This window comes from Danio rerio, chromosome 14 (assembly GCF_049306965.1).
Source record: "Danio rerio strain Tuebingen ecotype United States chromosome 14, GRCz12tu, whole genome shotgun sequence".
NCBI classification, from domain to species: Eukaryota; Metazoa; Chordata; class Actinopteri; order Cypriniformes; family Danionidae; genus Danio; species Danio rerio.
Window position 1 is genome coordinate 883015 of NC_133189.1, and position 14486 is coordinate 897500.

General features: G+C 41.5%; 1 protein-coding gene across 3 annotated transcripts; it reads right to left on the reverse strand.

The window, feature by feature from the left end:
* Window positions 1-2479: 2479 nt before the first annotated feature.
* Window positions 2480-13970, reverse strand: LOC798522 (neuronal acetylcholine receptor subunit alpha-9-II). 3 transcript variants are annotated; one of them, XR_012390113.1, is made up of 8 exons: window positions 13762-13970; window positions 12771-12916; window positions 12124-12278; window positions 10934-11114; window positions 10326-10677; window positions 7457-7617; window positions 2950-6064; window positions 2480-2762 (listed from the first exon to the last, which is right to left on the reverse strand). XR_012390113.1 is itself a non-coding variant. In XM_001338928.10 (7 exons), the coding sequence occupies exons 1-7, from the start codon at window positions 13820-13822 to the stop codon at window positions 5654-5656; spliced, it is 1467 nt and encodes a 488-aa protein (XP_001338964.6). In that variant the 5' UTR covers window positions 13823-13970; the 3' UTR covers window positions 2491-5653. The 3 variants fall into 3 exon arrangements, 2 of the variants coding, with proteins under 2 accessions (XP_001338964.6, XP_073778525.1); XM_001338928.10 differs by having other exon boundaries at window positions 2491-6064; XM_073922424.1 differs by lacking the exons at window positions 12771-12916; window positions 13762-13970 and having other exon boundaries at window positions 2491-6064; window positions 12111-12273.
* Between the last annotated feature and the right edge of the window lie 516 nt (window positions 13971-14486).

Consider the following 14486-nt stretch of genomic DNA (forward strand, 5'->3'; position numbering starts at 1 on the left):
CCCAGCCTGGTCTTAGCTGGTCAGGCTGGAAAGTGACCAGCTAAAACCATCTAAAACCGGCTTGACCATTCTGGTTTAAATAGCTGGTTTTGGCTGGGCTCCCAGCCTGGCTAGGCTGGTCAAGCTGGTTTTAGCTGATCATCTCCCAGCCTGTCCAGCTAAAACCAGGCTGGAAATGGCTGGAAACCAGCCGGGAAGTGGCCAAAGCCCCTTTAAAACCAGGCTGGTCGACCAGCTAAAACCAGCCAACCATCATAGGCTAGTTTAAGCTGGATTTTCAGCAGGGATTGCCTATTAAAAAGATAATGATTAGAGACTAGTAGGTATTCAGATACTTGGTACTATTCATTAGGTACTAGTACTTATTAAATAGATACTAGATCTAATTTATTAGATAATAGTACTATTTTAATAGTGACTAGTAACTATTATGTTGTTACTAGTGACAAATTTGAAATTTGTCCATTGTTTTCAGTGGGATCTGTCATTGAGATACCAACTGTGCAGTTTTAACTGTATTCCAGCTGGGACTAGTACATATTTTTATGTACTAGTAGTTAATCATTAGGTACTAATACTTATTAATTAGATACTAGTTCCTAAATAATACATACTGCTACTAGTACTTAAATTTTAGATACTAGTAGGCCTATTATTAATTAGATAGAAGTACCTATTTTAGGCACTGAATCGTATATCTCAATGACAAATCCCATAGAAATCAGTGGGAAATTTTTTACTAGTAACAACAGAATAGTTACTAGTCACTATTAAAATAAGTACTAGTGTCTAATTTGCCAGAGTAAATAGAGTTTTTGAAACGTACTGTAGTAAATAGTATTTAGGCCTGCTAGTTTTAAAGCTACAGTGTATTGTAGTACGAAGTTGTTGTGTATATTGTGTGGTTGTAAAATAAAAATTTCAGTAGTCCTTTTAGTTTATTTATTATTATTTAAAAATAAATGTATTACTATCATTAGTATTATTTCGTTTTTACTACAGTAAACTGTTGTGTATATTAGTGTACAATACATCAGCACTCCATAACATTATGCAGTATCATTCATTCATTTCAGTCATTTTCCTTCAGCTAGTCCCTTTATTAATCTGGGGTCGCCACAGCGGAATGAACCACCAACTTATCCAGCATATGTTTTACGAAGCGGATGGCCTTCCAGCTGCAACCCATCACTGGGAAACACCCATACACACCCATACACACTCCAATTTAGTTAATCAATTCCCCTATAGGTCATGCGTTTGAACTGTGGGGGAAACTAGCACCCTGAGGAAACCCACTAATAATAATATTTTCTATTATTAGTATTGTTAAATTAGATTGTATTGTAGTATAATACACCCTACAGTAGTAGAAATCTACAGCACTGGATCATTTGTTTATATTACTGTAGTTGTTACTGTAAGAACTACTGCAGAATCATCACAACAAATAAATTAAAAGTACTTTACTACAGTATGCTTTAAACACTATAGTATCTATATGGGTTGGCTTAAAGGTGCTTATTTGTAAATAACGAAATAGGCTTTTTTTTTTTTTTACCAGGCCATGCATACATTAATGCAAAGTGCTAGACTATAGTAATGTGTAACTTTCTGAGTGCACTGGATGCGCTGGAGCAGATGTTGACTGCGTTGAGTTTAAACCGTGAGGATCTGCTGCCCTCTGCTGGACAGAGCCAATCATGAAGAGAAAAGGAAAAACACACTTGTCTTGAGCTACCTGTAGTTAACCCCTGGGTCATTCTGATCGGAATCCTGGGTCATTTTGTTTCCCGTTTCACATTGCTCATAAACAATTTACATTCTTTAACTCTGGGTTAACTTTCTTATTTGCACACTGGCTAGACTTTGTACTAAGTGATAGTAAACACCAGTGTTGTCAAATGATGGCGATTAAATGCAGCCAAAAAAAAAAGTTTAAATTGTATATTTATTATGTATAAATACACACGAGGATGTATAGACTCTTAAAAAAAAAAAAAAAAAAAAAAAAAAAAAAAAAAATATATATATATATATATATATATATATATATATATATATATATATATATATATATATATATATATATATATATATATATATATATGTGTGTGTGTGTGTGTGTATACCCAATGTTGGGTCAAATGTTTCAAACCGCTATTTTATACAAGATTTCAGACTGAATTTATTCTTTGATTTATTTTAATAAGTACAGCTCAGAAATAAATATGGTGTTTAATATTGACATTAATACATTGAATCACAATGAACATTACTGCACCCATATTTTGATATTTTGTTTTCTCAAAATCTTAAACACTAAAGTAGACACTTTGCAAGCATTTAATCCTTCAAAATATATATATTTTAAAGGATTAAATGCTTGCAAAGTGTCTATTCAGCTTTGTAAATTTATTTATATATATATATATATATATATATATATATATATATATATATATATATATATATATATATAAATGATTCAGCTTTGTAAATTTAATTCAGTTTAATTCTTCTGTGTGTCAAAGTATAAAATATAAACAAAATAAATCATATGTCAAAAACATAAAACAATAATTAGATGGAAAACATTTAGGATATTCAGTATGACATTTACATTAACCTTCATTCATTTACCATTTACTCTAATTCAAAGTATAGATTAGTATTGATATACTAAACTTAATCATATTATTCAGTGTGGATGATTTAATCAGTCTTATATCAGTCTACACTTATTTTCACCAGCTTTACAACTAAATTAAATTAAAACTAAAGGCTAAAACTAGCCTTAAGCACCATCTGCTGTAAAAAACTAGCCTAGAGCGCCATCTACTGTTTAAAAACTAGTCTAGAGCGCCATCTACTGTTTAAAAACTAGTCTAGAGCGCCATCTACTGTTTAAAAACTAGTCTAGAGCGCTATCTGCTGTTAAAAACTAGCCTAGAGTGACGTCTGCTGTAAAACAGAAGTAGCCTAGAGCGCCATCTACTGTTTAATAACTAGCCTAGAGTGCCATCTACTGTTTAAAAACTAGCCTAGAGCGCCATCTACTGTTTAAAAACTAGCCTAGAGCGCCATCTACTGTTTAAAAACTAGCCTAGAGTGCCATCTACTGTTTAAAAACTAGCCTAGAGCGCCATCTACTGTTCAAAAACTAGCCTAGAGTGCCAAGGAAATTCAGTATGACATTTAAATTAACTTTAATTTATTTACCATTTACTCTAATTCAAAATATAGATTAGTATTCATATACTAAACATAATCATATTATTCAGTGTGGATGAGTTTATCAGTCTACACTTATTATCACCAGCTTTACACCCATGTCCTCATTTGCTCATCTTCATGTGTGTTTGTGTGTGTGTGTGACAGGCTCCTGTAATGTAAGACGGGTGACAGACCTAATGAAGAATAGCGGATCTCTTATCAGAAAGACGGACATAACTTATGTGCTCATTGAGAAGCAATAGCCTGCATTATTAATACTCAGCTTACCTTACAGACACACACACACACACACACACACACACATGCACACAAACACAGAGGCTCCAGCGTGATGCATAATACAGCACAAACTGAATCAATAACAAACGGTTAGGAAGAAACATTGACGTTAACTTTAACATACAAATCCATCTGCAATGCATAGTCATTTCATCTTTTGCATATCTAAACCTTCATAAATTAAGGAAAGAAGGATGTGTGATGTTGATCTTGTTTTCAGATAAGAATAAATAATAGTGTGAGCATGCTTACTTTAAAGGGATCTATTACACTCTTGTATTTTAGAGTACCATCTGCTATTAAAGTCTGCATGAACTAGAAGCTGGGACCATTTTTATTCATATTGTGACGCAGTTCCTAGAGAAACGGAATATGAAATGAGAAAACAGTGTGTCCCCTCTGCTGTTAAAAACTATCCTAGAGCGCCCTCTGCTGTTAAAAACTATCCTAGAGCGCCCTCTGCTGTTATAAACTATCCTAGAGCGCCCTCTGCTGTTAAAAACTATCCTAGAGCGCCCTCTGCTGTTAAAAAATAGCCTAGAGCACCATCTGCTGTCTAAAAACTAGCCTAGAGCGCCATCTGCTGTTAAAACTATCCTAGAGTGCCGTATGTTGTTAAAAATTAGCCTAGAGCGCCATCTACTGTTTAAAAACTAGCCTAAAGTGCCATCTGCAGTTTTAAAACTAGCCTAGAGTGCCATCTGCTGTTAAAAACTATAGCCTAGAGTGCGATCTGCTGTTAAAAACTAGATTATAGCACCATCTACTGTTTAAAAACTAGCCTAGAGCACCATCTGCAGTTTTAAAACTAGCCTAGAGCGCCGTCTGCTGTTAAAAACTAGCCTAGATAGCCTAGAGCGCCGTCTGCTGTTAAAACTAGCCTTGATAGCCTAGAGCGCCACCTGCTGTTAAAAACTAGCCTAGAGCGCCACCTGCTGTTAAAAACTAGATTAGAGCCCCATCTACTGTTTAAAAAGTAGCTCAGAGCACTGTCTGTTGTTTAAAAACTAGCCTAGAGCGACGTCTGCTGTTAAAAAACTAGCTTAGAGTGCCATCTACAGTTTAAAAACTAGCCTAGAGCCCCGTCGGCTGTTAAAAACTAGCCTAGATAGCCTAGAGCGCCGTCTGCTGTTAAAACTAGCCTAGAGCGCCGTCGGCTGTTAAAAACTAGCCTAGATAGCCTAGAGCGCTGTCTGCTGTTAAAAAACTAGCTTAGAGCGCCATCTACTGTTTAAATACTAGCCTAGAGCGTCGCCTGCTGTTAAAAACTAGCCTAGATAGCCTAGAGCGCCGTCTGCTGTTAAAACTAGCCTTGATAGCCTAGAGCGCCACCTGCTGTTAAAAACTAGCCTAGATAGCCTAGAGCGCCACCTGCTGTTAAAAACTAGATTAGAGCCCCATCTACTGTTTAAAAACTAGCTCAGAGCGCTGTCTGTTGTTTAAAAACTAACCTAGAGCGACGTCTGCTGTTAAAAAACTAGCTTAGAGCGCCATCTACAGTTTAAAAACTAGCCTAGAGCGCCGTCGGCTGTTAAAAACTAGCCTAGATAGCCTAGAGCGCCGTCTGCTGTTAAAACTAGCCTAGAGCGCCGTCGGCTGTTAAAAACTAGCCTAGATAGCCTAGAGCGCTGTCTGCTGTTAAAAAACTAGCTTAGAGCGCCATCTACTGTTTAAATACTAGCCTAGAGCGCCGTCGGCTGTTAAAAACGAGCCTAGATAGCCTAGAGCGCCGTCTGCTGTTAAAACTAGCCTAGAGCGCCGTCGGCTGTTAAAAACTAGCCTAGATAGCCTAGAGCGCTGTCTGCTGTTAAAAACTAGCTTAGAGCGCCATCTACTGTTTAAATACTAGCCTAGAGCGCCGTCGGCTGTTAAAAACTAGCCTAGATAGCCTAGAGCGCCGCCTGCTGTTAAAAACTAGATTAGAGCCCCATCTAATGTTTAAAAACTAGCTCAGAGCGCCGTCTGCTGTTAAAAACTAATTTCAGATTTGATTCATGAGAGAATATTGATGGATGTTGAAAACACAGTATTGATTTGTCAAATGATTTTTCACCACAGCACTAGGAAATGAGATGGCAGAACTTTCAGTTTTGGTTGAACTATTACCAATTAATGTGGTGGGGAAGGACTTATATAGTCAAATGTCGTTGTTGGTTGTTGGTGCTTTTCCGATGATGAGGATACTCATGAGGAAGACCATGATGAAAAATATCCACATGAAGAATCGGTCCATCACCTTGGCCACTTTCTTCCACTCGGCCACCTTCAGGGCGGTGGTCTTCTGCTCGCGGAAGCAGTTGGCGATGTATTCAACATTGCGGAGCAGCTTTGTGTCGCAGGCCAGATTTCCAGAGCGAAAACCACAGTAAACACAGCTCTCGCAGCCCAGGACGAAGGGGGATTTGTGGTCCTCCGGGCAGCAGGGTGGCGGAGATCCTGATATTTTCCCTTTAGGGTGATGAAGCTTGTGTTTTCGGTGGTGATTCTGACTGTGGAAGGACTCTGACTCCTCCGCCTGTCCGAACGGAGACGCACAGCTCTCTCCAACCTCAATAAAGACATATGCAGATATCCAGTAATTCAATATATCATGATGATGAGCAAGCACAATATTGATGGACACTTCAACATAGAGTGAATAATTATTGTTTAAACATTTAGAGTGCTTTTAAAGAATATTCTGAATGTATTAGCAATGGTTGTACATCACAGAATCAAACTGATCAATGCTCTTCCCTAAATGACTGATAGCTCCTCCCTAAAGGACTGATAGCTCCTCCTTAAAGGACTGATAGCTCCTCCTTAAAGGACTGATAGCGCCACCTTAAAGGACTGATAGCTCCTCCTTAAAGGACTGATAGCTCCTCCTTAAAGGACTGATAGCTCCTCCCTAAAGGACTGATAGCTCCACCTTAAAAAACTGATAGCTCCACCCTAAAGGACTGATAGCTCCACCCTAAAGGACTGATAGCTCCACCTTAAAGGACTGATAGCTCCTCCCTAAAGGACTGATAGCTCCACCCTAAAGGACTGATAGCTCCTCCTTAAAGGACTGATAGCTCCTCCTTAAAGGACTGATAGCTCCTCCCTAAAGGACTAATAGCTCCTCCTTAAAGGACAAATAGCTCCTCCCTAAAGGACTGATAGCTCCACCCTAAAGGACTGATAGCTCCTCCCTAAAGGACTGATAGCTCCTCCCTAAAGGACTAATAGCTACTCCCTAAAGGACTGATAGCTCCTCCCTAAAGGACTGATAGCTCCACCCTAAAGGACTGATAGCTCCTCCCTAAAGGACTAATAGCTACTCCCTAAAGGACTGATAGCTCCTCCCTAAAGGACTGATAGCTCCTCCCTAAAGGACTGATAGCTACTCCCTAAAGGAGTGATAGCTCCTCCCTAAAGGACTGATAGCTCCACCCTAAAGGACTGATAGCTCCTCCCTAAAGGACTGATAGCTCCTCCCTAAAGGACTAATAGCTACTCCCTAAAGGACTGATAGCTCCTCCCTAAAGGACTGATAGCTCCTCCCTAAAGGACTGATAGCTCCTCCCTAAAGGACTGATAGCTCCTCCTTAAAGGACTGATAGCTCCTCCCTAAAGGACTGATAGCTCCACCTTAAAGGACTGATAGCTCCACCCTAAAGGACTGATAGCTCCTCCTTAAAGGACTGATAGCTCCTCCCTAAAGGACTGATAGCTCCTCCCTAAAGGACTGATAGCTCCTCCTTAAAGGACTGATAGCTCCTCCCTAAAGGACTGATAGCTCCTCCCTAAAGGACTGATAGCTCCTCCCTAAAGGACTGATAGCTCCACCCTAAAGGTCTGATAGCTCCTCCTTAAACGACTGATAACTAATATTTTTTTGGTTATTACCGTATACCATAATAAAAGCGTCAGCAATTAATCGCAACAGGAAAACTGGATACTGTCATAGGCCTACCTCATAGACGAAGAAGATCTTGGACATGTAGTCGATGATGAGCACTTTGGCCCAGTACGGCACCGGTTTGGCCTCTGCGCCGCAGAAATGAATGTTCATGATGAAGATGGTCAGAGCGGTGGACGCCGTGATCATGGTCATCGTCGCTATGTAGTATTTAGCTGGAAAATATATGAACAGAGGTACTAAACAGCGGCTTGCTTGTTTGCAAATGCCATATATCAAGTTACATCACTTACAGGGTTATAGGGCTCAGGTTGTTTATGTAAACAGAAAATGTGACATTCTCATAGTCGCCCACATGTAAGTGGTTTCAGCAAAGTAATCCAGTTCCAGTAACTCTTGGCTTGCCTATATTTCACAGTAATTGGTTGCTGTCTGGTGCTTTTCGCTATACATTTGCATAAAGTCGAAAAATGTCCAACCTTCTAGTGCTCTCAGCTGGTCTCAGTGCTTTCTCTGTGCCACTTTCAAAATCTTCTGTACCCAGTGGAGATGCCCTTGAGCAAGGCACCGAACCCCTAACTCTGCTCTGGGTGTGTGCTCACTGTGTGTGTGTGTGTGTGTGTGTGTGCTTTCACCCCTCACTCAAAATGTGTGTGTGTGTGTGCACTTGGATGAGTTAAAAGCAGTGGAAAAATCCTACTTGACAAGGCTCACTTTCACTTTACATTATTGTGGCCCGGCAGAAACTCTTTCATGACCCAGTACTGGGTCACGACTGGGTCACTAGGCGGTAAACTCACCAATGAGAGACTAACTTCGCTTTCACATACACCTTTACTTTATGTTCTTGTGGCCCGGAAGAATCTCTTTCACGATCGGTACTGGGTCACTAATGGGTCATTAGTCGACTGACTCACCGATCAGAGACTAACTTTACTTTCAGTTTCACTTTACAGCCCGATGGATACTGTTTTCACATGTTACTGGGTCACTAATGGGTCATTAGCCGATAGACTCACTAATCAGAGACTAACTTCACTTTCACATACACCTTTACTTTATGTTCTTTTGGCCCGGTAGAATCTCTTTCACGATCGGTACTGGGTCACTAATGGGTCATTAGCCGATAAACTGACTGATCAGAGACTAACTTCACTTCCAGTTTCACTTTAAGTTCTTGCGGCCCGATGGAAACTGTTTTCACATGTTACTGGGTCATTTTTGGGTCACTAGACGATAGACTGGAGCCCGGTAGAAACTCTTACACGACCCAATATTTAGTCATGTCTGGGTCACTATACGATGATCTCACCAATAAGAGACTTCACTTTCACTTTAAAAGCAGCGGAAAAATCCTACTTGACAAGGCTCACTTTCACTTTACATTATTGTGGCCCGCTAGAAACTCTTTCATGACCCAGTACTGGGTCACGACTGGGTCACTAGGCGGTAAACTCACCAATGAGAGACTAACTTCACTTTCACATACACCTTTACTTTATGTTCTTGTGGCCCGGAAGAATCTCTTTCACGATCAGTACTGGGTTACTAATGGGTCATTAGTCGATAGACTCACCGATCAGAGACTAACTTTACTTTCAGTTTCACTTTAAGTTCTTGTGGCCCGGTTTAAGCTTTTTCACGATCGATACTGGGTCACTAATGGGTCATTAGCCGATAAACTCACTGATCAGAGACTAACTTCACTTTCACTTTTTGTTCTTGTGGCCCAGTAGAAACGCTTTCATGACCCGATACTTGGTCTCGTCTTGATCACTACACGTTCTTTTGGCACGGTAGAATCTCTTTCACGACCGCTACTGGGTCACTAATGGGTCATTAGCCGATAAACTGACTGATTAGAGACTAACTTCACTTTCAGTTTCCCTTTAAGTTCTTGCGGCCCGATGGAAACTGTTTTCCAACCCGCACTCATTGTAGAAACGTAGCCCCGCAGACGTTTCTGCGGGCCGCGAGATACGTCCAGGGAGGTACATATTCGAGCAGTTTTTGTTTTGGCAAATCAGTGAGAGGCCGCTGTGCGTGCTTTTTCGCGTCTCGGGCGCCTCTCGGGAGCGCGCGCCGTTCGTGACTGCGCTGTTCGCGCCTGCGCTGTTCTCGCGTGAAAAGCCGCCAGAGGGCGCTGTGGAGCGACTGTCCGTCCGACTGGCTGAACGATCGACCGGGCGGCCGGCCAATCGGCCGACCCGGCCGCCCTCCTCTTCCTCCTCCTCCTTCCCTAAACCCAAGCGACGGTTTGCAAAAGCCGTCCAGAAAAAAAAAAAAAAGCAAAAGCCCTCGTCTTTGATTTCGACCGCGTTTTCGGATCTCGCCGCGTCCTCGCCCTTATTTTTTGGATTCTGTTTTTCTTCTTACCTGATTTCTGGAACCGCTGTTCCCCAGACTCGATCCCGGTCGTCCCCACGGCCGGCTCCTCCTCCTCTGGGCCTCCTCTCCGCCGACGTAACGCTGCGAGCTAAGCGGACAAACTGGTTTCATCGGGAAAGCCCTCCACTAGGAGGCGAGCCGTCGGCCGGCAAGCGCAAAGAGGAGGAGCGGAGCGGCGCCACACCGCCCCGCAGTGTTCGCTCGAGAAAAACTAAACTAAAATCGCGGCCTCCAGAGACGTCCGCGGGGCTGTGTTTCCAGAATGAGCTTGTGTTGCTGTTTTCACATGTTACTGGGTCATGTCTGGGTCACTAGACGATAGACTCACTCATCAGAGACTAACTTCACTTTCACTTCATGTTCTTGGGGCCCGGTAGAAACTCTTACATGACCCAATATTTAGTCATGTGTGGGTCACTATACGATGATCTCACCAATAAGAGACTTCACTTTCACTTTCACTTTACAATCTTGCGACCCGGTAGAAACTTTTTCATGACCCGCTACTGGGTCGGGACAGGGTCATCAGACTCACCAATGAGAGGAACACTCTCAGAGGGAGGCATGCTCTCCGCCACCATCATCTGGAACACAGTCAGCGCCAGCAGCACGGTGACCCCCAGCGAGACCTTCTCCCCGGAGTCTGCGGGCAGGTAGAAGCTGAGCGGCGCCAGGAAGGAGATGAGGAAGCAGGGCAGCAGCAGGTTGATGATGTAGAAGGAGCTGCGGCGCTGCAGCAGCACAGTGTAGGTGATGTCGGGGTACGGGTCCGAGCAGCAGCCGTACATGATCACGTTTTTGGTAGCCGGCATCCCGTGGCATTCCCACTCCACGTTCTCCACGAAGTCCGAGAGGTCGCCGCTGACACTGCCCATTGCGATGTCCACCTGAAGCAGAGACGACGTTCAGTAATTCAGTATATATCATGATGGAGTGTGTTTCTCTGCAGCAGAAGTGGTCATAGTTGGGAAACTAGGAGAGAACAACACGTCATTATTCTACAATCCTATTAGCTGAAATAATAACTGAAAAGCTCCAGGATGCTGTTATCAAGACTTCTTAGAAGAAGGAAAACATTAGTGTGAGACTGATGACGGCAGCCAGAGGAGAGAATAAGTTCAGCTGTTGTCAGATGTGTTGCACCTGGTTGCCGTTGTATGTCCAGGAGCCGAACGTGAGGTTGCACTGCTGGCTGTCGAAGGGAAAGTAGGAAACATCCACCACACAGGAGCTCTTGGTGATGGCCGGAGCGTCCCACGTGATCTCGCCGGTGTAGCGCAGAACGACATTAGTGTCCACCGGGCCTGAGAAATCATCATCCGCCCTGAAAATACACACACATATATGCACACATACACATAAATACACACAGGCATACACAGACACATGCATGCATACACATACACACACATGCATGCATGCGCACACACACAAATGTAAACACAAACACACATAGATACACACAGGCATATACACAAACACAAACAAATTTATACACCATCCACACACACACACATGTAAACACACAAATAAATACACACAGCATACACATACATGTACAAACACACATGCATACAAATACAGAAATACACACACATAATCAAACACACATATACATGCAAACACACATACATGTGCAAGCACATACAAACGCAAACATCACACACGCACGTTCATACACACACACACACCACATATACATGCACAAGCATACAAAAACACACACAAATACACACACATAAACAAATGCACACACACACACACACACACACATAAGACAAATATCACAAACAAACATGCACACAGAAATGGACACACAAACACACACATACAGGCGCAAACACATATAAACACAAATATCACACACACACACACATACAAACATAAAACCACACACACACCGCAACACACATAGAGCCACAAACACACATATCACACACACATACAAACATAAAAAACCACACACTCACACACACACCGCAACACACATAGAGCCACAAACACACATATCACACACACATACAAACATAAAAAACCACACACTCACACACACACCCCAACACACATAGAGCCACAAACACACATACAAACATAAAAAAACCACACACTCACACACACACCGCAACACACATAGAGCCACAAACACATGCAAACACAAATATCACACACACACACACACACACACACACACACGCAATGAGGAGAATGTGTGTTTGTGAAATAGGGACTTCCCAGAGAACTGGGATTGGCTACTTCAGTGTGTGTGTTTGTGTTCATGTGTGTCTCTGTGTGAAGCGTGTGTGTGTGTGTGTGGACGTACAGTACGAGCGTACTTGTTATACAGCACCAGGTCGGGTCTCCAGATGAGGCTGCTGGGAATGCGGATCACCTCCAGACCGTCATAATCCTCCTTACTCCACTTCAGGTGAGCGTCGTGCCACACCTGCCTGATCCACAGGTACGCGATTAACACCTGGTTCCTCTCGTCCTGCACACACACACACACACACACACACACACACACACACACACACACACACACTTGTTTGTTTTTGTGAAAAGTGGGGACATTACATAGGTTTCCATTCATTTTATACTGTCCAAACTGTATATTGTATTGCCCTCACCCACCCCTAAACCCAACCATCACAAGAGACTGTGCAGCTTGACTCTCTAATTAAACTCATTCTGTGGGGTTTATAAGCTTTTTGAGAAATGAGTATGTCACCAATGTCCCCATATTTCACCTTTTTTTTTGTAATACCTGTGTCATACCCATGTCATTATACAGATTTGTGTCCTGATATGTCACAAAAACACGTACACACACACACGCACACACTGCTGTTAATATTAGATTGTATTTTATTGTTTAATATGTTTTATAAACTATAATTTATATATATTAACTGTTCTTTTCCCTGCTTTATACACTTTGGCAATATGTACACACACACACACACACACACTCTGCACTGACCATGTCTTTGATCTGGGACAGTGTGACCTGCAGTGTGACGTTCAGGGATTTGTCAGTGTCGTCCACCGGCCGCAGAGCGCTGGAGTAATCCTCCATCAGATCGTTCAACAACTTGTGTGCGAATCGACCCTGAGCACAGTGAGAGGCTGAAAACACACACACACACACAACACACACACACACATACACATACAAATATACACACATTTCCATTGTAATACTGTACAATGTTCAACATCAAGTTTCAGTTTCCTTTATGTGATGACATGCACAAGGCTGAAAATGTCTGATTATTAACAATTGTTCACAGAATATTCAGAAATCACCTTTTCATAACTTGTGGAGAACATTAGCGACAGGTTACTGAAACATATTTCAAAGAAGAGACTGGAAGAACCTCACTTATTAAATAAGCTGCAGCACAACTCTGAGAAATCTTCTTAATACACTTATGCAATGGGAGTACATTCAATTTTTGCAGGTTCTCTGAATGTTCATGAGACAAACAGACAAGCAACAATGAAAGAAAGAAAGATCATTAAACAGAAAATACATCTCAGAATGTAAACATTAATCAATAACTGCTGTTTTGTTGGTGCTTTTTTTGTTATGTACAGCATCGAACACCAAACAAGCCTCATTTAATTCAATTCAAGTGTATTTGTATAGCACTTTTCACAATAATTATTGCGTCAAAGCAGCTTTACATACATTATTGCATTACAATCAAATTCGGAAAAGTTAAAGTTATTAGCTAATAACTTTAAATAACTAGTAACTAATAGCTTTTAACAGTTAAAGTTTATATATATATATATATATATATATATATATAAAACATAGTTAACCTGCGGTTATATAGTATATAGTGATGTATGTGTACATGTTTAATGAAGTGTATGTGTGTATTAAGTGTGTGTGTTGTTCTCCAAGTCTTCGATGAATATTGATGATGTTGATGTTGAGAATATGAATATGCATCATCTCTCACCTTCAGCCAGCAGAAGCGCAGACAGGAGCATGACCTCCATCCAGCGCCGGGTCCTCTCCATCAGCGGATCCTCCAGCTCATCCAGGCCAGATCTTCAGCAGTTTGGCCGAATACAGTGCTCTGTCTGCGGTCACTGGAGCTCCGGGTGTCGCGTGTCGGGCCGCGTAACCGGAGGCGCGCGCTATTCAGCTGTCAATCATGCTCGCGACAGGTGGGCGCGGGCCCGCTGACGGATGATGAGGAGGACGGAAATGATGACACCTTCATCATCATTAGCGTGTCCTGAACTGACACTGCAGCGAAATGCAATCCGGGTCATTTGTTTCCGAGCGTTCGGGCTTTGGGTTTAGGGGTGAAAACTGTGTCGGGTGTAATTAGTTACAAAGTTACTTTAATTAGACTGTTCTGCTGGAAAAAGGCAAAGAAAACATAAAGGAAAGAAATAAAGAAAGAAGGATGAATAAAGGAAAGAAAGAACCAAAAGAAAGAAAAAGAAAGACAAGTATGTAAAAAAGGAAAATAAAGGAAAGAACGAAAGAAAGAAAAAGAAAAGCAATGGAAAGAAATAAAAAAGGAAATAAAGAAAGAAAGAGAGGAAATAAAAAAATAAAGGAAAGAAAGAGAAATTAAAAAATAAATAAAGAAGGAAAAAGGAAAAAAGAAAAAAATAGAAATAAAGGATATAAAAAAGAAAAATAAAGAAAAAGAAATTAAAAAGAAAGAAA